The sequence below is a fragment of the Fusarium proliferatum genome, assembly GCF_900067095.1.
Source record: "Fusarium proliferatum ET1 genome assembly, contig: FPRO_scaffold011, whole genome shotgun sequence".
In the NCBI taxonomy this organism is placed as follows: domain Eukaryota; kingdom Fungi; phylum Ascomycota; class Sordariomycetes; order Hypocreales; family Nectriaceae; genus Fusarium; species Fusarium proliferatum.
The window spans coordinates 606,624-632,503 of NW_022194800.1; the positions used below are offsets into that span (position 1 = coordinate 606,624).

The window sequence follows — 25,880 nt, forward strand, 5'->3', positions numbered from 1 at the left end:
TCAATTTGCCGTTGACTTCTACGTAGTAATTTCGCAAGATAACGTCGTATCTAGCAAGCTCACAACACCATGACTTTAGACCTACCTAGGCGTCATTCAGTCTGACTGTTGTGTATGAGTTTTATTTGAGGGCAGAGCTTGGGGTCCCCTGTAGCTGTGTTACCCACCGTAGATAGCTCGCCATAGTGGAGACCAATCACTGTGAGATCCCAGCCGAGGCTTGCGAAGCACCTCTTATCACTGAGCGACGAGACGGGATCTTCATTCCAAAGCTCCCATCTCCTCTTTTACCTCTCAAATCTTGTATAGCCCCATCCATTGACATTGCGAAGCTTCACGCCAAGAAGCAACAATGGATGAAAAGGCCCAACTTCCGCCTTACAGCTCCGTTTCGCTCCCAGCGCCAGTTGGCCTTCATCCTGGTCAACAGCGGAACAGACGGTTGTTGCGTCGCTCACGCGGTATCAGACTCTTTGCTCTAGCTTGTTTGACCTTTATTGTCTTTGCTCAATGGCGACAACTCGCACCGCGAAACAAGGCTACTTTGTCTATCGAGAAACTCAATGAAGATCTCGAGACGTGTAAGAAGTTCCGTGTCAAGCCGCAAGACCCGCCTGGTCTCGGCCGAGATAAGAATGCTCGTTATATCGACGGCGGCAAGCCCACTTTGATCAAGAACGCTACTATCTGGATTGGAGAGCCCACCGAGGGAACCAGCCAAGAGGATGCGTATGCCGGCAGGGGCTGGGAGTGGGTGCAGGGAGATGTCTTTCTCGAGAAGGGTCTCATTCAACGCGTTGAGAAGGACATTAAGACTGCTTCGCTACCTGATGACACAATTATCTACGAAGCTCATGGACGCCGCCTGACCAGCGGTATTGTTGACACTCACAGCCACGCTGGCGTCTATCCATTGCCCTCTCTGGAAGGTAACTCAGATGGCAATGAGATGTCAGATAATATCACACCTTGGGCTCGAGCTATCGACTCATTGCTTCCGCTTGATCCTCAAATCGAGGTCATCAAGTCAGGAGGTGTTACAACTTCACTTATCCTTCCTGGTTCCGGCAACAACATCGGCGGAGAGGCCTATGTCATCAAGCACGCAGTTGGCAAACCCGATGGCCGCAAAGAAATCAGTGCCGTGGACTTGCTTGCCGACCCAGACCGTAACTGGCGATACATGAAGATGGCATGTGGTGAAAACGCGAAGCGTGTCCATGGCCGGGTTGGAAACAGGCCGTTCAGCCGTATGGGTGAAAGCTATGAGTTCCGCCACGCCTTTGAGCAAGCAAGAGATTTGATCCAGAAGCAGGATGACTGGTGTGCCAAGGCTGAGTCTCAGGGTGTTGAGTCTTTGGATGAGTATCTTCCTGGAGAGATTGCTTGGGAGGCTCTCACTGCTGCGCTTCGTGGTCAGGTTCATATCAACACACATTGTTACACGATCCCCGACTTGGAGGCTATGGTGGACCACACCAACGAGTTCAAGTTCCCTGTCCGAGCCTTCCATCATGCTCACCAGACCTATCTGGTTCCAGAGGTAAGACCCTGCTGTATTGAAAGGCTTCTTTTACTAATATCTATTAGATCCTCAAGCGAACCTGGGGCGGACGTCCTCCTGCATCTGCTCTTTTCGCCGATAACATGTTCTACAAGACTGAAGCATACATTGGCTCAGAGTATGCTGGAAAGATCCTTCATGAGAATAACCTCACGGTAGTATATGTCAGCGACAACCCTGTGATCAACGCCCAGCATGTCCTTTTTGAAGCAGCCAAGGCTTACCACTACGGGCTTCCTTACCACGTCGCACTGGCCAGTGTGACATCTGCTCCCGCTGAACTGCTCGGTTTGGGCAAGCGTCTAGGAAAGGTCAAGCCTGGTTTTGATGCCGACGTTGCTGTCTGGGATAGTGACCCTCTTAGCGTTGGCGCAACTCCTGTACAAGTCTGGATTGACGGCACAGCTCAGTTCGAGGACCCTATTGAGCTGATGAAGTCACAAGAAGCAGCTGCATTCGTGGAGAAGCCTGCCGAGATTGTTGAGGAGCCAAGCAGGCTCGATACTCTACTCTTCACTGGCGTCAAGAAGGTGTTACTTGAAGATGAGAAGACTTACGAATCTCAAGACAAGCCCGTCAATGTGGTCGTTCAAAACGGCAAGATTTCTTGCATTGGCACTTGCGACCAGGAGTTCCAAGCTGTGGCTGCAACTGGCGCAAAGACCATTGCACTCAAGAATGGTTATTTGACCCGATCTTTCACAGCTGTGGGTGGTACTCTGGGTCTTAGCGAGATTGATGCTGAGGACGCAACTAACAACGGACCCAACCCATTGATCTTCTCTAGGGCTATCGATGGCCTTGCTCTTGACTCCAAGAAGTTGCATGTTGCCTCTCGATATGGAGTTACCAGAGCCGTCTCAGCACCAGTCTTTGTAGGTGGCGCAACCCATTTCGGCACCAGTGTCGGATTCTTGACTTCAGCATTGACGACCCTCGAAGAAGGTGCAGTTTTTGCTCCCGACCTGGCAGTTCACTACACTCTGGACCTGAATGTCAGAGGTTCAACCAGCTACTCAGCCGCTTTTGGTGGATTGAGGAACAAGTTACTCACTGCTGCTACAACACCGGAACCCGCGGGCAATCCGTTCTCAGAAGCGGCCTACCTAAAGAAGGTGATCAGTGGCGAGCAAGTTCTTGCCCTCACCATCAACAGTGCAGATGGCATTGCAACAGCTCTTCGAATCAAGTCCGAGATCGAGGGTGTCCTCACAGCAGCAGACTCAAGCAAGAGAGTCGCGGGTCTCAAACTGGCCATCATTGGTGGTGCTGAGGCTCACCTGGTGGCCAAGGAGCTTGGAGAGGCTGGCGTTGGAGTCATCCTGTCTCCACTGCAGGCAAAGGGTGAAAGCTGGGACTCACGTCGCGCCTTGACCGGTGCACCACTCACCAATGGCACAACCGTTGATGCCTTGGTTGACGCAGGTGTGGTTGCTGCGATTGGGCTGCAAGAAGACTGGGAGCTTCGTGACTTGGGATTTGCAGCTGGCACTGCATTCAAGAATGGTGGTGGACGATTGAATGAGAAGGAGGCTATTGATCTTGTGAGTAGCAACATTTACAAGATTCTTGGGGTAGACGAAAACTCAGCCAAGGATTCTGGTCACTTTATGGTGACAGAAGGTAGCCCTCTTGAGATTGGATCGAGAATTAAGGCTGTGGGACATGGCAGGGGTGATGTATCTGTGTTTATCTAGGGGTAGCTTTTGATAGGGACGAGTCTTCAAGTAATCGAGGAATAGTTGGATGAGTGATATGGGCCTATCTTCAATCCACTATTTGTATAGCCCACATGAAACTTGATACTATGTACAAGACGGTGATAAAATTCCAAGCCTATCTAGACCAGGTTACGCAAAGACGTCATTCTTGTTTCTCTGACCTTACCTAAAATTTACTAAGATCTTCATAATGCTGCAATTTGAGAGTTGAGTGAAGCATATGCTCTTGATAAACCCTTTCTCATCTCCTTTGATATGAATGTTGTTGTAGATTTATAATATGAGTGGCAATCTGCAAATGAGGCCATCGCCAACAGAAATACAGTGGGAGCCGAGCCTTCGGGAAGCGGGGATTACAAACAGTGACGCGCGGGAACAAAGTGGAGCATCGCGCGCGGGTAATGACCAAGAGCGACTCCATTGGCTGAAATCGTGAATCTTGTCGATTTCGGCAGAGGCTTTCGGAAGTAGCAAGCGGAAAACGGAAAATGCTCCACACGCCATGATGGCCCCCGTTATCATGGGACAAGAGGATAAATAGCTTGAGGACCCCGCCATGATGAATGAGCTAGGTACAGTAGAATCATATACAAGATAAAGCACAGTATAACTAGCAGTCAACAAATAGCAGTTCATGTGGAATTGGCCTCTTATTGCAAAACGAACTTTCTCGACCTCCTTATTCAAGTCATTTTCCTTTTCATCTCAGAGACATTCACATTCGTCCACCATGTCAAAGGTTGCCCCTGTAATTGCGCTATCCCATGGCGGTGGTAAGTCAACACCATGTGATCTGCCTCAATCATCGATATAGCTGACACGATTAGGCCCGATGCCTGTTCTTGGCGACCCTAGGCATGAAAGCATTGTCTACTCCCTAAAGAACCGCGTCCCCAAGATCCTCAAGCTTGGCACCCCAGATCAACCCCGAGCCATCATCCTTGTCACCGCCCATTGGTCAACTGCAAAGCCCACCATCTCCTCAGGCGCATCTCATAAGTTACTCTACGACTACTATGGGTTCCCTCGTGAATCATACTCTCTCAAGTACCCAGCACCTGGACATCCAGAGATCGCAAACGAGATCGCCGATGCTCTGCGCGGAGAAGGTCTTACACCTGAATTGGATGACGAGCGAGGATGGGACCACGGAGTCTTTATTCCTCTCTTGCTCGTCAATCCCAAAGCCGACATCCCCGTAGTCCAGGTCTCGGTTCTTGAGTCAGAAGATCCTGAAGAACATCTCCGCATGGGCGCAGCACTGCGAAAACTGCGAGCCAATAATATTGCCGTCGTTGGCTCAGGATTTGCAAGCTTTCATAACATTCGCGCCATGATGATGCTGGGGAGCTCGGGACCTGAACAGCAAGCGCAATTCCGAACCTTGTCTGATGAATGGAACAACACATTGACTGAGGCGGCACTCAAGAAGGATACAGATGAGCGGTGGAAGGCTCTCAAGGGGTGGAGGAAATTTCCATATGCTGATATGATGCACCCGCCTAATGGAGGAGAGCACTTTATGCCATTGCTTGTGTGCGCGGGAGCAGCAAGGGAGGGAGAAGAGACGAGAAAGTACAACGATGAGTATGTTGGAGTTGAAATTAGTACCTTCTATTGGGGATCGGAGGAAGAGAGCAAACTTTAAATGTTTATTGAATTTAGCATTGTTGAATAGAGTATCATGGTTATTTGGTATGCTTGTTGTGAGCCAAGCTTGAGTGTGGGTGCCCCCTCATGTCAGAACCTCAATTGGTAACTCCATCTCACTCCCATTGGAACAGAGACCCCTACCAATCCCCTGATTTACAGGTACAAATACCTCTGACAGCAGGTTACATGCAATAGGAAAGATGTGCATCCCTACCGCAGATGCAGGCAGAACATCAACATCTAAAAGCCGCCTCAAACCCACTATTCGTGACCCGCAGCCGTCATCACTGGCTTGGCTCGCCCAGTTCGCCGTTGCCAGGAGTCTTAGCTGACGTCAAGACGGGAAAAAGATCAAGTCTATAGAATATTAGAGTCCAAGAAAAATCTTGTTGCAATTACATGTGGTAATATTCTGAAAATGTTCAAAACTGGAATTCGGTCGTTGCCCTGCCGTTTAAATACATTCAACGCCGCAAAGCATCTCCCACGCTTCACTGCCCCTCCCAAATCCTGCATACAACATCACATTCGCACACTTACACCATCACCGCCACAAGAGCTCTATACAACAGCGAGCAGCATGGGTCAGCATTACAAGCCCACAATCGACGCAAAAGTCGTCAAAGTCTTTGTTCTCGAGACTGATACTCCTCATCCTCACACTCAGACCGAGCGCGGTTCGTTTGGTGAGATTCTGCATCGCCACTTTTCAGAGGCTGGAAGTAAGCATCATCCTCCGCTGGGCGTTGAGACAGAGCAGATCTTTGTCGTGACAGAAGAGGGCGGCCGCATGCCCAAGGTGGAGGAGTTTGAGGGCTACGATGGACTGCTCATCACGGGCAGTATGTATGACGCGCATGGCGACAACCAGTGGATTCATGACTTGCTCGATCTTTTGAAGCGTGAGTAGCCCGTTATTTCTCTCTTGGAATGTAAACTCAATGTTCCTAGAACTATGGATAAAGCGCCCAGACTTTCACTTCACAGGCGTTTGCTTTGGCCACCAGGTTCTTTCCCGTCTTTTAGGAGGCAAAGTTGGCCCTTCACCTACAAACGACTGGGAACTTGGTCACAATGCAATCACCCTCACACCCGTAGGAAAACGCCTCTTCCGTACACACGATGACAAAGTATACCTCCATCAAATGCACCAAGACCAAGTCCTCGAAGCCCCCACCGTTGAGTCATCAAACGGCCTTCTCGAGCCCGACACCGACGTTCATGTCTGGGGTACGAGTAATCACACATCCATTCAGGGATTGTATATCCCCAACCGACTATTCACAACACAGGCGCATCTGGCGTTTGACGAGGACATGGTCAAGAGACAGATTCAGATGAGAATTGATAGTGGTGGGATCAAGGATCTAGAGCATGCGGATCGGGCGGCTGAGACGGCGGATCTGGACCATGATGGAGAGCAAGTTGCGTCAGCGATTCTGAGGTTGTTTAGGTACGATGATGATGGTATGTCGTGGGACTGAGTTGGTTTAAATAGACCGGAAGATCGATGGAAATAATTGTGGTAGAATGTTCTAAAAGCAGGTCTAATATCATGGTCCTTTTGCCCTCGGCGTGTGAAAGACAAACCCTCAACTCGTTGGTTCTCTTCAGCTATGAGATCCGATAATCAATGTCACTGAATGAACCTTTTCTAATATTATCATCTATGTTTAAATTTACCCTGAATTAAGGAGTTTTCCTACCACGTAGATTAAAACATAGGTTATTAGTTGCCATATTGGCAGAATAAAATAGTGAATTAACAGTTCAAAGGCAAGGAAGGTACAATATATCACATTACTTCCTATAAAGAGTAATAATTCATTGCGTAGAAAGAGCACATGGAGACCAGTATAGGCTTAGCATTTATATCCCAAAATCTTCGTGCATGTTGCTGATACACGTCACTTTGAGTACAAGTCTGTGCTTGAGTCTACAATCTTGAGTCTGAAAACAGAGATCCCGCATAGTTTTACTCCAAGCTGTTCTAGATATCGTGTATCCCTTTCTTGAGAGGTTCAATCTTTTCAATTTCCTCTAGTCTGCTGGCCCAAAGCTATGCACTATGGAGGTCATGGAAACCAAGGCATGATACAAACTTGTAGAATCAAGACCAAGCTCTCAACCAAATGTATACAGGCTTGCTTGTAACATCCCCCTTTGCGGGGATAGATTACTTGGTCTTTGTGCTTTGCAGGGACATTGTTTGTTTTACTATCAGTTTGGCGGTACAAATGTATAAATGCGCATAACATGTGTGAAATATCCGATGGACACATGAACATTATTCACTGGTCACTTACAAGATTGCGAGTTCATGGCAATCGACCAGTTTCCAAGGTTATGATGAGTATAATTATGCATCAATTGGTATTAAGTAAATCTGATTTATGATCGATATAAACTAACGCCTTTCCCAAACTCGCTAATTCAGACTACCAATCCCATTTTTAGCATCAATCATGAAGCCGCAAGCTTCTTCAGCTCCGGCAACGCCCACTGTTTCATCCATCGTGACTCCAGCAGGTCTTTAGCTGTTATCCTATCCTCGGGGCGGAAAGTAATTATCTTCTTCATCATATCAATAAAAGCCTCCTTCTCATCCTTGGACATGGGTTTCATGCCGCTCTCCTTTCGTCCCTGTTGCACACAACGCTCAAAGCGGTCATCCCATGTGAAACCGCCCCGCGTAGTGGCTTGTGTCGACGCCTCTTCTTCGACATCCTCAACCCAGTACTCTGATCGCTTAGCGCCGTAGGCAGACCACTCTTCTGGGATTTCACCAAGAAGATCAATTTGGTCCTGAAGAATGTCATCCTCTGAGAGGGTCCAGGCGTCGAATAGCGGGCGTTGTCCGACGACGTTCCAGAGGAGACAGCCAAGGCTCCAAATATCGGAGCTGAACGAGAGAGGTTGACACACATCGGGGAATTGAGTTTCGGGTGCCCGGTAGCGAATCGGAGCGTTGGAATATTGGCGCTTTTCTTGACTTGGTAAATAGGACTCGCCGAAATCGCCCAGTAAGATCTTTGCATCTGCCAGAGCTACATCCTCGCTCTTTTGGCCCAGCCAGATTGGCAGCACTGCGTTTCGAGGTGCATTTTCGTCAAGAGGAAGTCCGTCGAGTCTTGTGATAGGAACTGTCGTTGGATGATTATGTCGCTCGTGAAGTTGATCAGGCGATAATCGCTTGATTCGGTCCGGAAGCTGGAGTAAGATGTTGTCGAGGTGGAGGTCGCCGTGTACTACACCGCCCTCATGGAGGTACGCGATGGACTGCACAACCTGAGCGGCGATAGCTCGGGCAGTCCGTGGTTGAAAGAGTCTTGTGAAAGAAGCGTCCTTTGCCAGACGCAGCGACATCATGGCTGGATCGTTAACCAGACAGGTGTGTCTTCCATTGGGACCATCGAAGTGAAAGTTATCGGTGACATGTCTAATGAGAGACCTTCCAGGATGTTTCTTCCCAGCTTTGGCTTCCAGACGCTGAAGGACATCGACTTCTGTTGAGTCTTCACCGAAATCTGCTAGTACAATCTTCAATGCGGCATACTTCTGTTTCAAGATGTCCCATGAGAGCCATACAGTTGAGTACCCACCGTGGCCGAGCTTGTTGAGGACCAGGTAGCGGTTGTTGATGGTTTCACCTAGGGACACGGGGTGGAAGCCTCCAAGGCGGTACTGTTCGAGGTTTTCGACATGTTCGATATAGTTGTAGTTGTAGCCCATGTTGATCAGTCTAGTGTTGTGGTCTTCCATCATCATAGCTGGCTGTGTTGGCTGAGCGGTGACGGTAGCCAAACCACGGGTGGCAGCTTTTGAGATGAGGCCATTGAAACGAAAAGACCTCTTCCTCGCTCCAGACATGAGGGTGAGTGATGGTCGCCGCAGCGACTTGAGACTGCAAGTAGCCATTTTCACGAAGAGGTTATCGTCTGTCGGTGTAGGTATTTCTTGTGTCCATGGGCGTATTCAGAAATGGGGCCATTCCGTTATGTTTGTTATTAGGTAGGTGTAGTAGGTATAATAGGTGAGATGCAATTTATTCGATAGGTCAAGAGAACGAGAGACAGAAGATAGATATAGGAAGGGGAGGAATGCAAGAGTTTATGAGTAACACGCAGAAGCCGAAATCCGGGGTAGAATGTGCTAAACTGTTACTCATAGCTCGGAGCTATCATGGGTCACTCTCGGCTCAAGGGAAGTGGATACGGGGGCCGGGCAGAGCCTGAGGCATCGTTTCGGCCAAGTTCCGTGTTACGGTGTGAGACTCTGTTGATATTGATATGATTGATTCCCTGGAACAGTCGCATTGAATCGCCAGTTTCACGCGTTAGCGTTGGCGCTCTCCCGGGATTGTTTGTCGTCCACGGGAGTTGACGGGAGGAAAGACTCTGAAGCTTCTTCTGTATCTTGACCTTGTTTGGTGGGCCGCGGCTAGGAATCGGGCAAGTTTAGTCGAGGAAGCTAGAAAAACCGTCGAGTCGTATGACTCTCTAGACGAGTATCAGGAGTAATTGATAGCCGGCATGTTTAACCAGGGGGGTAATTGGGTGCTTGAGGTGAAGAATTGGGCATTTGCAGCAGCATCGTGATATGATGCCTTACCAGTCATAAGAGCCATTCTTTTCTGTGCCTGATGATAGATGCCGGTTCCGGACACCCGGAGTCTCCACACTCCAGCTACAGCACAGCTACAGCTCCATCTATAGCAACAGCTTCAAAATCCGGGGTAAGCTATTGCTAGATCCTTCAGTTGCTTGGCAACTCCGTCTACAAGTGCCCCCAATAAGTTCATCACTGAGAACATCTTGAGCAATACAATGAAGACCAAGCATCTCCTAGTTAACTATCACATTTGATGTTGTAAGACTCGACTTTGATCAACCATGCCATTACCCAATCAGCATCAGTCACACTTTCTTGACCGCCATCATATGATGCATAAGATCAGCTATAACAACCATGCAACAACTGGCTTATTCGTAGCAAGAGACCATTCAAGTATGCATCGGGGAGCAAGAAAACACAAGACCTTTATTTAGGGTGTCAAAATAAACTCAGTAAAATATATCCTAAACTTAGTAAAGATATTCTAAATTTGTATAAAGTTACCCAAGTCTTTTTGTCATTTAGGATCAAGATCTCCAGTTTTCTTTCCTCCCCTAGGTATGTTACCTTGAGGGCTTTATCAGGAGATCACCTTCTAAAAATGTTCGATATTATGGGTCGACTTACGAGTCCTCGATTCTCAAACCATCCTCAAACAGCTTTTTTGATGCGACCGATGCTGAACCGATGTTCTATCAATAGCTTGCAATCAACTCTGATGATTTGCTACCCGCCCATAATACTACAGTGTTTTAGGCATTGAATTGATCTCGGCATATCTCGGTTTCCGGTTGCCCTGCCTCTTGTATCACATAAGGTAGTGACTTACTTGGAAATATGGGCGCTGGTTATTGTTGACTGAGTGAGCCGCAACCTTGACGATCGCTACTCAAATTATAAGCCTTAAATTCCTTCTGGTTCCTCTCTTCGGTGTAAATTCATTTGTTCTGGTCGATAATAGGAAGTCTTTTAAAACTGCGTCTCTGTAGCTGTGCTCCATGTCATCCACTTGACACAGCATTATTCTTCCCTCAAGATCCGTCTTGCTCTGTAGTCCATTTCCCGTTTCTCATTTTGTTGAACTTTCGGCTTACTCAGAACTGTAGATTGAAGTTGTAATAGGAAGTACAGTGCCATCCGCTAGTTCTCGCGAGTCCATTGTTGTAAAGCCCCCGGGTTCACCAGAAGCCGGAACCAATATAGTTGTCTTATCATAGCGTTTCCGTGCCCTTCTTTAGACATACTTAAATCAATGATGGTATAATAATAGCTCACTGACATGAGGGGGCCTAAGAGCTATAGCTGTATGGGAGATAGACTACTCGACATTTCTTAGCTGGCATTTTGTGTCTTGTATGATTGAGACGACTTACTCAATGTCTCACTCGAGCAGCAATTATATCATCACCTGTACTCTTCCGCAAATTTCCCGATGGCTGTTTACTATCGGCTCGTGTAAGCCTTAGATATCTTTTGTGGACATGATTGATGAACTCTTTCTTTGCGTTATCTTCATCGTATCATGTATCCGGGTGTTTTACAGACATTTCTAAGGCTCACAAGACGACCCTCATCTGTTGCAGCTTACAACATCTCAGTTCATGATCTTCTCAAGATAACTTAGTCGGAAAGTTCGACGAGTTATCCTTCGGCTTGTCAAAGCTATCACCAATTTGACACAGGTATGGTTAACTATCCTAATCGCGGGCTATCTTATGACGGAAACAACCATCCAGAGACTGATACTATAGAAGCTTATGATCTGGCCACATATATTACCATTGCAGAGGGGAGACATTGGCTGTAGAGGGATGCTCGGTGATGCCTTGAGGGGTCTGTCAGGTATATCAATCTCCACCCCGAGATAGTTCACAGATTGGAACTCAAAGTTCTATATTTACGACCCAAATTCACTTTTTATGTATTTACTGGCGCTCAAACCGTATATCAAACCTCTCATAACTATACAACATGGAATTCTACCCAAGTGTTGCAACTGGGCTCTACCCTCCAAATCACTATGTGACCATGTTAGTAACGGATAAATAGACGCCAAAGAACTCTCTTATACAGTTCTTGGCTGGTTAGCATCAACCTGAATGCAATTTTACCGTCTGGTATATGTTTAAATATGCAAAAGGCTATATGTTCCCCAAGCCAAGGTGGTCTAGTAAGAACAATTGTAATGCCAGCGTTTTGAGACGAAATACACAGCCAGTCACTTAAAGAGAAATATTCATATTGCATGGCGTCTTGTCGTATGCGGTATAGGAGAAAATACTTCTTCCAGTGCTTTACACTGAAAGCTAAGAACGAAACATACCTCTTTGTGTTCTTCAAGCTCATCCGATCACGACACCGGCAAATATCTCTGCAAGCAATCTCTAACTCCTAAACCAGTCAAGACAAGCCCCATCGAACAAGCATATTCTTCGCGGATGGCTTGGATAGCTAATCTAACCAAGCTTGTAATTTCTGTTCTTGAGCTTCCACCATCCCGCTAAACATGCACGCCATCACCTCACATGAGATGTGACACACAAGACCGGAAACAAGACCGGACCAAAGCCATAACGGATGCTGCATCCGGGCAATACTTTGAACAAGCCACTGCGCCCTCTTCTGGCAAGTTACACCGGGAGTCCAAGTCCGCACGCCAATGACACAATTGTTGTATGCAGAATCCTGTTGTCTCTGCACGTCGTGTGATCCGTCATGCATCACAGACTGACCACCACTTTTGATGATCAACACTGCATGTTCTTGGTCGACGCGAGAATTCACCCCGCCTTTCAGGCTTAAACTCACATACCAAACTATTCTGTGTAATGTATGCACCACTTTTGCTTGTGACACTGACCTCTTACCCGGCCTATCTTGGCTGAGTGCGGGTTGTTGTCCGCCCGCAAACCCCAGGTTTTTGCTAATCAGACTTCAAGATTGCTTCTGTTTTGGGTTGTAAAAGAGTGCCTCGGTTATCTAACCCCGGACGCCTCATGCTTGGCTGCATCTGACTCACACCACTTATCTTGTTCTAGACCAAGAATCCGGTTGACTACTCTATGCGAGTCAATGAGCAAACAGAAACTGGCTCGTTGCCAAGTAACCAGTAATTCACATGAGAGTATCGCGTCAAGCTTTGAGAGTTGAAATGGTTCATAATTATTCAATGTTTTTAAGCCTGCTTCTTTGGACGGCCTTTCTTCTCATAACTAGATACAGAAGCTTTGATAGCTATACAACACATGGGGCTCTTCCGTCCCTGATATCCAATCCACTGTAACTTTTTGTACTCCAAAACTCCGTTTCAAAAGTCATTTCCCATGTGTTCTGTATTCCCTTTCTTTATAAAGTAGAGGTGGAAGTTACTGAGCCTTCCTATCAACGCTTCTGGGGTATCTTCTTTTCGCAAATCGGATCGCCGCGTGTCTCATGCAGTTGGTAACAAAGGAAAAATGCAAGTATTAAGCAATAAAAGACAAATGTTGAAGCTCATCGATGGCAACTCTATTGGCTGCCATCATCTGATGAGTTGGAAAGACTGCTGAGTCGGTGGGCATCGAGGTGCTCCAGGCTCTCGTACTCAACTGGGGACTCAACGGCAGGGTAGGCAGGGGGGCTAGGAGGCACGTCTTGGTAGACCGGGGGAGCCTCGTTATCCCAGCTGACACCCATGCCAGCATGAGCAGTCATGACAACGCCGTAGTGCATTCGCAAAATGCGGCCGGTGCCGGTTTGGGTAGCCAGTTGAGGCTTACCCTCGGGAGCGTATTCTCGAGATACAACAAGCTCAATGAGGAGTGAATGTGTCACTTCGACGCCCTCAGCAGACTTGGTGTCACAGGCAAACTTGAGCTCCTTGGTGTGAGACTTGTACTGATTGGCAAAGTAATCGAATTCAAGCTCAACCTTGCCATCGGTGCCGCTGAAGTCAGACTTCCAGCCATCGTGGAGGTGCTTCTCGCCCAGGACGCGGACCTCGTTGCGGGGGAGGCTCTTCTTTTCGGTGTCTTCAGCCGCAGGAGCATGTCGGTCGCAAGCAGGGGCCACGGTCTTGATGGTCTCCTCGAGTCTCCATGTGACCTTCTTTAGTCGCCAGAAGTCAATGGTCTTCGCCTTGTCATTGCGGCTCATGAGACCGTCAAGTCGGAGACTGACAGTGTTGGATCCGGTAGGATGGATGATGTTGTTGTAGTGGGCGCTGGCCTTGATGTTGGTAGGAGGGAAGACGCGGACAGAGTGGTGAGGAATTTCGTTCTCGGGAAGAGATCGCTTAACAGGGACAGTTCGCTCGAATCGCACAGGTGTGACGGAGCCACTGGAAGAGTGCACGCTCTTGGTGACATAGGCATCAGCCTTGAACTCATATGAGATGGCGACGAGGGGAGTATCCATGGTAGCGGGGAGGTGGCCATCCAGGAGAATAGAGAAAGGGAATGGGTGACGACCCTTGCGAAGCGTGGTAGGCAGAGCCAGGAATTGCCAGCTCTTGAGCTCAGTGTACTGGTTCTGGCAATCTGTGCAGTGGCTCTGGTAGGGCCTCTTCTGGTAGATGTGAAGCTTGAGAGAAGCTGCAAAACTTCCAACCTCGACAACCTCCTCCTTGACATCGAGGAACATCTGGCCAGTGATGAGAGCGCCAGTGCTCTCCTCGGTGTTGCCGTGGAAAACCACAGGTGGGCTCTCGATGCTCCAGTCAATGGAAACATCTGAGGGCTGTTCCTTGTGGGACTTGCCAAAGGGCAGAGAAATTCGGTGATGCTTCTTGACGGCGTCTGCGAGTTCGGTCATCTTGACAGCGTGGATTTGAGGTCGATCCTCGCCGTCTGATGTGTAGGGGCTGTTTGTGCGTGATCGAGCAACCTTCTTGATCTGAGCAATGTTGCCAGAAGAGGTGCGGATGAAGTTAGCCACGCGGTGGGGCATGGCGGCGGTAGTGAGCGATCCTTTTGTAAGACGCCCTCTTTTGTGGTTGACTTTACGGGCTTTGGATGGTGGGGGTTGGCGGCTAAAAAAGCACTCCGCGTGAACGAGTCGAGTTTTCGCAAAAACTCTTCAGTGTGATGTAATACCGGAAATAGTGCTGTGATGTGGGTGTATGCGGCGGGAGATAGCCAGGGGCAACTGGTCTTCTGACTTTGCAAATGTTGCAAACTGCGTCAATGCGAAGTCGGTAATGACGATGCTGCCACTCAAACCTGTTCCGAGGTGGTGTGCAAGGATTTTTGAGTGCCGGCTGCTAGCTGCGGATGCCGCGAGTAAGTGGTAGATTTGTTTTTCGTTTTTCTCGTAACTTCTGTGAAGAGCGAGCGAGTGAATGAGATATCAATTGGTATCGAGTGTCTTTCTAGATAACCAATTGCTGTAGCTGTAGCTGTCGTTGATCGTTGTCTTGTTTCGTTCGTGTGTAAGTGAACTTTTTTGTAAGTCGATATATCTGGGGACTAACTTTAGTCAAGTGTTGTCAACCCGGGATAGATAGTAGATGTAGATGTGAGTCTGGGGAAGTTGAAGATAGACCAAGATGATTCTGGGGAAGATATGGAGAGTCCTTTCGAGTGGAAAGATCGAGGGCATCACCAAGACTAAATATCTGAACTCAGAGCCTTCGACTCGTGCTCAGTCCCTGGGGGAAACGATGTGTCATAGCCCAAAGATGCCCTGCTATGGCGAGCTTGTTAAGTGGCGCCTTGGTGGATATGCACTGACAGGCGGCTCCCGCCTGACTCTGCCATGGAGTTCTGCTCGCGCCCTGGAAGCCCTGTAACCCCTTTGGGCGTGTGGGTTATGGGTAGGTCTGAGGGCCTGGAGACCGCCGAAGGGCGTGCGACCAACAAGGTGGATTCAAAATCAGCATCAGCATCAGCACAGTCTACGTTAGCCCCTGGCACAGTCCATATGGGTGCAATGCGGTGTTACGGTTGGCCAAGAGAATGTTCCACGAACGGTACGCACCAGGCTAATGCTCCCTTGGCATGCTCCAACGTTTCTGATCTGATGCCCATCAGGGACATAAAGCACAGTGTCGCGCAACGTAGTACATTGCGGGTCATCGAGGAGCATGTTGGATCTTGCGAAGTTCGATCGTGGATCGTAGGACCAGGTTTATTCCCCCATGGGTGGAATAGACCAAGTAAACGACGACGGAGTCCTTTTGCAAAGACGCGTACCGACGCTGACCGGTTGTGGCCGCTGGAAAGTTGAAAAGAGCAATCTGCTACATATAGGAAATCTCTTCATATGAGTCCTGGAATGGAATTATGCTGTGCTGTGTCGTGAACTGTGTTAGTTGAACGAAGTGTAACTTCATGCAGCAACCTAGTCTAGCCAGCCATTGTTTTCTTCTGTCCATGCATGTCCTCCTGATCTGTCTCGGCAAAGCACCCGCAGCTCTTTACTGTCTAGACTGTGCACTGAAGATCAGACGGGCCATGTCTCCGAGTGAGTGAGTCTGTTTCTTTCTAGACGCACACTAGCCTCATGAGTTCTCACTCGTGAGAATCGGCGTAGCAGGCCGAAGACCGGCCCGGTAAGCCACAGGGCCTAGAGGGCGCACAGGGTTGATCAAGGGGGGACCCTTTGATGATTTGATCTCGCTAACCTACCTTGATTCTAAACGACAAAAAAGATGGAGGCAACCTAGCATAAGTTAGGATGTCTTTTGCTGAGATTATTTTGACACGCTTCATCCAGATCCGATGTTTTCTTGCTCCCCTAGCCCAGGTAGGCAGTGCCAGTGTTAGTTTTCCTCGGGAACAACTGACGGAAAGGATCGAAAAGACGAGCCGCAACATCAGAAACAGCATCAGCCCAGCAAAATATGATTCGATGTAGCGGCACATGACGCGGCAGAGCACATCACCAGCCTGTCTTGGGCTGCATACGTCTCGTCAGATGCTGATTCCCAGGCAAGCAATTTGTTGATAATCAATGCCGAACTATGCAATTGCCGCAAATCAACTAACACGATGGGATTTGCTAATGCTCATTTCGTGATGATGTGCTTTCCTCGGTGTTGAGGTCTAGGTATCCTCGGAAATCTGGAAATTTACCCAACCTCGGGAATGGCAAGCACAGTATACCATGGCCACGTGCGGCTGAGCAACAGCGCTGATGGAAGGATTGCCAAAGGGCGGTTAGTGGCCCATAGCGCTGCAAATTTCCAGTTCCAGCGCTAGATTCCACTAAAAAAACTTCTCCGGAGAGCCTTCGGGGAGATTGCACGCCTTAGAGTCGTAGAACCCGGCGGGAACAGGAACGGATGTTTTTTCCTACTCCAAGACTAGTAGGTAATGTGTTGGTTTCTTCTTCGGGATATTTCAAGTGGATGCAAACTTCAGCCAACATGACTCCCTCTGAAGCCTTTATCATAAGCGGTGTATGCGCTCGAATGCCCTGTCGAGAGGAACATCAGGTGCTGTTTTACAAGTAAGAACCCCTGTGGGTGACACTGCTAGCAGAGAGAGAAGAGAAGAGAACCAAACGAAACATATCATCCAATCCCTGTGAGTTGTATTGCCCAGAAAGGGCAATTATAGGCTGAGAGGCCTGGCAGGGCCAACTCCGAATGTCGGCCAACGGAAACGAGCGGCCATGGGCAAATTAACATACGAGTATGCATTGCCTACTTAACTTATTATGCCTGAGAGTTCAGTGAGATCAGCACGGGATCAAGCCTCAGTCGACTCAGAGTTCAAGCTTCGTAACTACCGGTAGATGGAATCGGTACAGTAGCAATAGTACATGATGGACTTATCTGATCAAACTCTAGCTATGTGGCTGATCTACTCGGAGATGCTCTCTCTGCACAGTGGGCTGTGAAATTGGAGCTGGATTGGGGTAAAGAATTGCATTCACTTTTGCATTATGAATCATGTGGACATCATCATTTAGCCATGAAAGTCACTAACCTCGATGTTGTCAGTCTCGTCAGTTACAGGCAAACCAAGGTGTGATGATTTCCATTCCATCTCCGGTCCCGGTCCCACTGAACAAAGCCAGGCCTAGAAGAGAGAAAAAGAGAACATTTTGGAGTTCTTTTGAGCTGGTTCCACAATAAGTCCGATCCATTAAGTAAAAAACGGTATGCGGGTGTCACTGATCAAAGATTTACGTATTGGACGCTGCAATTATTATATCATGAAGTTCCAATGCACACGGTGTGGGCCATCCCTGGAAGGGCTATTCCTACTGCAAAAGAACATCAAAGACACAGTGGGGAAATGTCTCCACAAGATGAAGAATTTTTTCTTACAGTCAAGTGGACGTCGTTGACCGTATGTTAAGGTAAGAGAAGCCAAGAGGTGACCGCGGCTGGAAGTTGGCCAATGAAAAACTTATACGCGACAGGTACGTATCCTAATGTGGATTCTTTCCATAAAGCAAATTCCTTCCGTTCAGCTTCCAACAAGTTCCAGGTTTAACGGTGTCATCGGTACCCCCAAGATCCTGGGAAAATCTCTGAGAGAGCTGACCATCTGCTCCCTGACTCCAAAACTAAACCAACTTGGGCTGTCGTTTCTTGATTCAAAACTTCGATCTGGAAAAGAGACCAAGCTTTTTTTCGGGGATGGGTCAAGCATTAGAAACGGATTTCCTTGGATCTTGTCCACCATGACGCCTAATTGGCTTGGGACCTTAGGGGAGATTCAGATCACACACCCCCAATCAAACCGCCTATTGCGGCATCGTGAAGCAATTTTGATCCATCATCAGGGTTCCTGAAAATGAGTCTTTCTCACCATTGCAGGGTTGGATTCACCTTGTTGGATGTCACCGTTACCTGGTGAGAAACGTTCCGTAATGAATGACTGTATCAGCATCAGTGACTGACTGGTCTTGGTCAATACACGTGGTTGAACCATATTGTTCAGTCTGATACACGGATTATACGGACCTATTTTGATACACCAGCGGCATACACATTGACTTCATCATGTTGAGGCAACTTGCGTCACCCACTGTGTCGATATCAAAATACTCGTAATCGAGAACCTAATCATATCGTGTCAAACTCAGACATGAAACGGAACGGCATCACAGCAATGAAATTACCGTGTAAACCGAGTTCAGGGGATCATATTCCATCTTCCTGAACCCTATTCTTCATCAACAACTCCCGAAATATGATGCATAGACGCATAACAAAGCTTCCGGCGCCCGCTTGTTAGCCGCGGCTACTCCCTGCCCCGAGGAAGCGCCAAAAGACTCCCCGCCTCCAGAATGGAACGCTCGCGGAAGTCTCTAGGGATTGATTCTAGATGCCCTCGTCAGCTCGTGTAGTTGAAAGTGGAGCAGCATCACCACCTTGGCATCAGTGTAAATCGCCACAGTTCGAAGTCCCACACACACTCAAGCTCTCTTACTTACGCAAGAGGTCACTGTTGATTCGTTAACTCGTCTTTCATGCCACGTTCTTGTCTAACACGAGATCACCAAGTGCCACTGTGCACACCACCAAAATCGTCGGCCGAGACCGAAGCAGGAGAGCCTCATCTCAGATGATGCGGCTCTTGACTAAAAATTGATTCGATTTGAGGAGCCTCGCTTCTATGCCAGGGTACAAACATATAACGCATTGCCCGTTCCTGAAGATCATGCATCGGTCTCTAGCCATACAGTGCCTCAGCCATTACCTAAAAGTTGGAGCCCCCCCTGAACAACAAGCCAACATTCAATTCGCAGCCCGTGCCCATCGTGGGAAGTCCTTGCGCGTTCACTACTCAGCCCTGTCAGTGACCATGGTACGTCGACATCTCGGGAAGGGCGCCGTCACGATGGTGCAATCACGGCTCAAACCAGCGCAACGTGTTTTCAGGCCTCAGCTTCCAGAATTTGCCGCTGGTCCTCGTTTCTCAATGGCTGGCCTGCAGCATTTTTCAGGTGCGAACAGTTTCGCGGTTAACCAGAAATATTCGCCATTGCTTGCACCATTTTCGATAGACCGTCGCATCATAGAAAACTATCCAATATCGTTTCTTGGCGACCCTTGAACTCAACTGGGAATAAACATTTGCGTGGTAGAAGTTTCGTGCACGACTGTCCTGCTAATTACACGCCTCTAGAAAATTTTCCTTCATTTGCACAGACAAACGCGTGGGCCAGTTTTGAGCCGCACTGGAACAAGGTGCAAATTTACGCTATAATTATACCATTGGATCCTCCTTTACAATGGGGCATGGAGCATCACAAGACGAGTTGAGACTTCAGGTGGATTCGGAACTCCCTTTACAAGGCCCTTTCCACTTCACGACGACCTGGCGGCCCGTCTTGTTCTCTCAGCGTTCCGATGTGAAGCGTCTCATTCCGACAAACGAAAATGCAAGGAGTGTTTAGTACCTAGCATCACGACTCCTGAAACCAATGAATCGAAGCGGTCAGGATTAGCAGAGTCACAAACATGCAATGGCCTTTAACAAAGACCCATCTGGCATCAACAAAGATAGAAAGTTGGGCTCTTGGGCTCCACGGCAGATGTTTTGACGAGATAATTGCAATAAAGCTTGAGCTTGGCTTCAGCACGGTTGCAACCAAAAGCTGCAACGGTGAGCGATCGACGCCCATTAGTCGATGAGGCTCAATTCGCATGAACTTACATCCAGATCGATCGTCACACTCCAAAATTTGTCTTTCGGCGTTGGTCTGAGCTCGGCCGGCAGGGCGGCAGATGCTGTAACTAAGGTAAGAGGTTCGGTACAGTACCCGACAACATTTTAATATGCGGAACACAACTCCGTGATGTCCACGCCTCGAGGCAGTTGGCTTAAACTTGTCTGCCTTGTGAAGTGCTCTCACTTGTCCTTCCTACAAGAAACCAAGCGATTTGGCGGGTTTGAGGCTCCTCTGTTTTCACACCGTGCTTACGGTACCTTGAACCGTATCCTCGCGATTACACGTACACCCAGGGTTGTTTCTCTGCCAACAGTGACCTCTCTGGATGCCAGGGGCCTGTGCGTCATGTGCCCAAAACCTTCGACCGGCCACGTCCGTGCATCAATCGACTGTTTCTTGGGACACTGATGAGAAACGTGCCATCACAAATAGACTTGTCATATAACACTTACATTTCAATGTCTAGCTTAGCCGACAAGATGATATGAGAACACATACGACTTTTCTATTCGCGATGTTACAGAGAGTGCTTAACTTTAGCCGTGATGCCATTTTAGCAATGGGAATTCACTTCATTGGACACCAGCTGGTTTCAATACAATTCTGATGCCACTGGTCTATTTGTCCGTCCGGGAATAAGGTTGGCCTGTTCTCCGAAAGCCACTTCTTTCTGAGCGTTGAACATGATTCCACATGACATGTTTTATGGCTGCTGTTGACCTGAATCGATACAATCACTTGCATTCGTTTATGCCAGACACCTCGATGGCCTCTGAATAGATGATGCGCATACAAAAACAAGCATGTAGTTGTTTCTACGGCGTGCGAAGCAGGACTCCGATCATGTGACCAACTCTACCTCGCAGGTCAATGTATTGTCTGTCATCTGTATCCCAGAAATGGTCTCAGATCCAAATAGACTATATGTAAGACATGTATGTAGGGATTCCAACAATTGCAGAGATAAGGCAAGTGTATGGCCCAATTGCAGAGCTGCCCGGATTTGAAGAGCATTAGCCTTATCTCTGATCATTCTACCGAGACTCAAACTCTGGGGATTCCGGGGTCGAGAGATAAGTTCCCACGCCGGGGAATGATAACGAGGCTTGGGAGATAAGGAATTGCCAGATCAGGCTGCACAAGAGACATTGATAGGTTGAAGCCATATTGGCACACCTTTGGCGCATGAATATCACGATGCTGAACTAGTGAAATGAATGAGTCAAAGTGAAAACCTCTTTCTCCGACAACGGCCTCATCCGTTCACGATGGTGTTTAGCAAATTTTCAAGCCGAAGATGAGAAAAAAAACCTGTGCCAAGCCCAGGTCCTAGTAAAGCGCCGGACTAACCTCCGGGAATAATGCACAGAGCAACAAATCCCTTCCCTACAAGGCAAGTGGGTAACATATCTTCGATCTTTTTCTACCCCAAACGTCATTTCCGCCAGGTCATTCTACGCCTCAAACCCAGAATGTTCTATTTTTGCTTGTGAGGGAACCTCTTTGAGTTGAGGGGTAGACCGTTTTTAGAAGGTCTAGGGGTATCGAGATCGTCAAAATCGGAATTGACCGGTGCACGGGTTGAACACTAGGAGAAGGTTGCCGTGATGGGATGGAAGCTCGAATTGGAGTTACTTGGGGGTTTGGGGAAACGTTACTACTAGAGATGAAGGGGGCTGTGAAGTTTCTAGCCGCCGCCATGCAATAGCCAGAGTCTGAGGTTCGAGGAAAATGAAGAGTAATACCTGCGTCAGATATCCAATGAATTGGATCTGAGCCTTGCAGTAACCTCCAAAGTTTATGACACCATGGCGATACTCATAATCCTCGGATTGCGTAGCCGTATTCTGTTACAAGGCCATATCATGGCGTTTTCCTTCGCTTGCTTGAGGATGAGGTGACGTTCTGTTTCCTGAGGAAACTAGAATGCTAAGATACCTAGTTATATTCATCTGGGAGATTCTACTTGTCAATCCCATGACGTGTCAAATCTGTTCTGTTCACAGCAGGAGTAGTATTTTAGGAAGAGCTGCATCATTAATGGTCTTTCTTAAGCTATATATGAGCTACACCTCGCAGTACAGCTATTGCTCCCTATCACCGGTTTCTCTGCAAACTTCTAGAAGTTCGGGCTTCTACCATTGGTCCTAATAATGGAGCAACCAAGCGGTATAGTAGCTATAGTACGAGGTATCACATGGTGCCTCTCCGGACTCTGTTTCAAATGATCATTGTCCTTGAACTGCGATTTTCTCTTTTGGGCACCAAACACATTGCTTGGGTTGATCTACTTATTGGTGCAGCTGGGTATGTCAAAGGCACAGGCGGAGGTTGATATGGATAACTTTGAAGGTTGGCATGGTACTATTGAAGGCTATATGGTGTCGCTGACGATTGATACGGCATTGTTGGACGTTGCTCTGATACTGCCGGAGGTGAAAATTCCATCGTAGGGGCTTGTAGAGGCTGATTGTGCTGGAACAGATTTGAATTCAGTGCAGCCCAGGCTGCTGTGTAACTCTGGGGGTCAGAACGATGAGGATAATGTCCCAAGCTCTTGGCTCTACGAAGTGTAGGCCTCTGAGGCGGAAATTTGGTGACAGAAGGAGAGATAAACTCCCCCTTGACTTTCGCTTGCTTGGTTTTGGGTGACGAAAGTGATGATGGCAGAGTCTCTGGATGATCTAGTTGTTAGATCGGATATGAAAGTCGAATGTACTGACCTGAGTGCCGCGCACCATCCCATGGCTTCGCTACTCTCCCCTGCTCCACGCCAAGTCTTGCTGTAAAGATTGCAGGACCAAGCTTGTTAGGCTTTATTGATTCTTGGTGTAGAGTCAATTTGGACGATGTTTATATTGAAGAATAGAGCTCGACCTGTCAATGCTAAGATATGGTCTCAGTTTGCAATGATAGAAGAACGTGACAAATATTGAGATATGGGAACCGCAGCTGCTGTTCTGATCTTGGTTCCCTGAGACACAACGGGAAGAGATTTTGCTCATATAGTTAGGTACCTAGGCTTTGTATCAGCTGGGAAGAGCAGATGCTACTATGTTGGCCAACAACGCTCTAGCAGTTCATGACAAGAGCATCTCTTTTATCCAAACCGCATAGGAGAAGCATTAACTCAAGCTTATAACCTCAATCTTAAATTTCATGAATATCTTACCTACCCACCTATAGAGATATCTCGAAATCTACTAAGTTGCCTATATCACTGACCAACGTCTTTTTGACGTGGAGGATGTGAGCACTAGGTTTTCTCAATCAGATTCCAGTCAACTTTCTTTTTGATCTAATAATGAGATACTTATCTGTCTAGGTACCTGGGTATTTCGATGAATGTTTCTTCTCGGACTGTCTATTTAACCTCCAAGTAGTGGCAAAGCATTTGCCAAGTGACAAGCACTGCCAACTTCGGCTTGAGGTTGTAGCAAACATTGACGCGTCACTACGACAGAAAAACAAAGAAGTGCGAGACTTGTTTCTGGATTTCTCCTCTTCCACCATCTTTTGCCCTGAAGGGGAAAATTGTCGTATTCGATTGATTTCTGAAGTGTTGTAACTTCCGACAGCTCTCGACTGGCCGCTATCCAGATGCAAGATGGAATCAACCCAGCAGGTATGATACATTCAGCTAGACCCAAGTTACTCATCTACACAACCCTATTAACTGCATCGTAAGGTCGAAAAGCAGAGCACACAAGAGACTTCTCCCTCTTCAACTCGCGAAAATGTCGCAGACTTGGTTTTCCCAAACTTGACCTCGCTTTGGCTATCGCAAGAGCCTGAAGATCAGGCGAGCCTCAAGCGACTCAAACAGGTTTGGGACATGTTCTCCTCAGGATGGAGCCCTCAAGACAAGATGCATATCTATCGTCTCCTCCCTGAGGTGCGAACTAACCCTACAAACCGAAAGGTCCCCAGTAAACACAAACTCTACAAACACGACATCACCTTCGGACTCTGGGTTATCCTCCGATGCATATACCCTGATCAGAAACTTCCAGCTCTCAGACTTGCTCTCATGGAAAGGTATCCAGGTATAGATCTCAGTGCCTTCACCGGTCCTATTCCCAAGGTTTCCTGCATGACTCCCCAGGAACGCATCCCCAGGAAGCGCGAGCTCAAGGTTGTGACTCCTTGCCTTGAGAAGAACATGCTTGAGGAAGATGATAAGATTAACCCTAGCGGCTTGTCCCTCAAAGAAGAGGATTGCGCTTTTGGTGAGATATGCCATCCAGGACATGGATAATTTGTTACTAATCTCACATTAGACGATACTGTAATCCTTATCCCGAAATTTGAGCCTCACCTGGACCAGATCCGCTCCTCTAAACCTGACAAACCTTCCGCCCAGCGTTTGAAGGAGGTCGAGTCGAAAATGCGAGGCATGGTTCTTGGAGAACCCCACAGTGCTTCTTACAACAACTTTCTGAAGTCAAAGTCCAGCACTGCGCCAGTAGACGTATCTAATTATGCTCCCGACATCACAAAGCTATGCATCAGTCCTAGCGCTATGCAAAAAGCGGACGTTGCATCTTTGGCGAGCGACGACTCTTCTCCTGAGGATGACTCTGCCCAGACTGTACTTTCAAATAAGCAGTTCCTCGAGTTGAAAAATCTCATCACCAATGTTACAACTGAATCGAAACGAGATGTTTTTAGTGAAATGCGCAAGATGCATACCGAGACGACGAAGCAGATTCAGAACATGCACACCGAGATGATTGACCAGTTCAAGAAGAATAGAAAGACATTGGTCGATATTGGTAAACAAGTTGCCGAGATACGAGCACATATCGAACTTGCACGTATGGATCGGAAGGATCTGGACGAAGTTGAGGCCAGAGCCATCAACCTTGAGCAGTTCATCTTGTCACTTTGAGTGTTTCTGTCAAGGCAGTTGGTGTGATCTCAAAACATTGATACATTCTCCGGCCCTATACTGTGGAGAGTGTCTGGGCTATAGAACCAGGGCAAATTGTCAGAAAACAGAGTTGTTTGTGTACATATATGGAAATTTGATCAATGGAGGGGCCTTTGCGGAATCACAGGAGCCCTGCAATGTAACATGTACGTACTCCATACTACCGGTTTTCTCTGAAGGGGTATCAAAAGGCATTGGGCAGCAAGAGAGCAAGAACGGGCGGGAAGTGAAGGCTCTTTGTTCTGGAACCCTGCAGGGCGTTGTTAATCACAGTGGCGTCTGCTAAAGAAAGCCACTGCCTCATGTCTGAGCTCTCATATTTTGAGTCCGGGGAACGGTGACAAGGCCGAGATTGTCGAATGCAAAGTATTTGCTTATCGCAGTCAATAGCTCTACCCCATCTTTTAATCATCCCAACTTGCTTAGTATATGCCATCTGTGGATAGCGTCATGGCCATGCCTTTTTGAGGCATCGTTCATCCCATCGTCCGGAAGCGGAACTAAGCTATGTTAGCGCGACGTTAGTCGAGAGGTTTAGAAACGGGTTCTCCTACGAAGCCTTATTGCCGGAAAGAGCCAGACAACAGGGACTCGGGACCGAGAAAACTATCGATGATGGGAAAAACCAAGTCTTTGGCATGTGAGGCTGTTGGTAGCCACCGTTGAGAGATGGGGTATGAGTCGTGCAGTTTCGAAAATGAGGATGAGTTGGCACTCGTATCAAACCCCCCGTAAACTAATCCTTGCACAGTCACAATCGGACAATGGGAACTCGTCAGCTGCA

At 47.9% G+C, this 25,880-nt stretch overlaps 7 protein-coding genes across 7 annotated transcripts; 4 read left to right on the forward strand and 3 right to left on the reverse strand.

Annotated features, from left to right (window-relative positions):
• Window positions 1-352: 352 nt before the first annotated feature.
• FPRO_08396 (uncharacterized protein) lies at window positions 353-3,261 on the forward strand (the record flags this gene model as incomplete). Its single annotated transcript, XM_031222060.1, has 2 exons — window positions 353-1,543; window positions 1,591-3,261. 2 exons carry the CDS (start codon window positions 353-355, stop codon window positions 3,259-3,261), a joined length of 2,862 nt encoding a protein of 953 aa, XP_031087556.1.
• Window positions 3,262-4,015: 754 nt separating this feature from the next.
• FPRO_08397 (uncharacterized protein) lies at window positions 4,016-4,933 on the forward strand (the record flags this gene model as incomplete). The annotated part of the gene is made up of 2 exons (XM_031222061.1): window positions 4,016-4,058; window positions 4,113-4,933. 2 exons carry the CDS (start codon window positions 4,016-4,018, stop codon window positions 4,931-4,933), a joined length of 864 nt encoding a protein of 287 aa, XP_031087557.1.
• Window positions 4,934-5,518: 585 nt separating this feature from the next.
• Window positions 5,519-6,422, forward strand: FPRO_08398 (uncharacterized protein; the record flags this gene model as incomplete). The annotated part of the gene is made up of 2 exons (XM_031222062.1): window positions 5,519-5,840; window positions 5,890-6,422. The coding sequence occupies 2 exons, from the start codon at window positions 5,519-5,521 to the stop codon at window positions 6,420-6,422; spliced, it is 855 nt and encodes a 284-aa protein (XP_031087558.1).
• Window positions 6,423-7,401: 979 nt separating this feature from the next.
• FPRO_08399 (uncharacterized protein) lies at window positions 7,402-8,856 on the reverse strand (the record flags this gene model as incomplete). The annotated part of the gene is made up of 1 exon (XM_031222063.1): window positions 7,402-8,856. The coding sequence occupies one exon, from the start codon at window positions 8,854-8,856 to the stop codon at window positions 7,402-7,404; it is 1,455 nt and encodes a 484-aa protein (XP_031087559.1).
• A 4,203-nt stretch (window positions 8,857-13,059) lies between these two features.
• On the reverse strand, window positions 13,060-14,478 carry FPRO_08400 (uncharacterized protein; the record flags this gene model as incomplete). The annotated part of the gene is made up of 1 exon (XM_031222064.1): window positions 13,060-14,478. The coding sequence occupies one exon, from the start codon at window positions 14,476-14,478 to the stop codon at window positions 13,060-13,062; it is 1,419 nt and encodes a 472-aa protein (XP_031087560.1).
• A 5,506-nt stretch (window positions 14,479-19,984) lies between these two features.
• FPRO_08401 (uncharacterized protein) lies at window positions 19,985-20,715 on the reverse strand (the record flags this gene model as incomplete). The annotated part of the gene is made up of 4 exons (XM_031222065.1): window positions 19,985-20,088; window positions 20,148-20,221; window positions 20,416-20,567; window positions 20,662-20,715. The coding sequence occupies 4 exons, from the start codon at window positions 20,713-20,715 to the stop codon at window positions 19,985-19,987; spliced, it is 384 nt and encodes a 127-aa protein (XP_031087561.1).
• Window positions 20,716-23,770: 3,055 nt separating this feature from the next.
• FPRO_08402 (uncharacterized protein) lies at window positions 23,771-25,054 on the forward strand (the record flags this gene model as incomplete). Its single annotated transcript, XM_031222066.1, has 3 exons — window positions 23,771-23,788; window positions 23,852-24,392; window positions 24,444-25,054. The coding sequence occupies 3 exons, from the start codon at window positions 23,771-23,773 to the stop codon at window positions 25,052-25,054; spliced, it is 1,170 nt and encodes a 389-aa protein (XP_031087562.1).
• Between the last annotated feature and the right edge of the window lie 826 nt (window positions 25,055-25,880).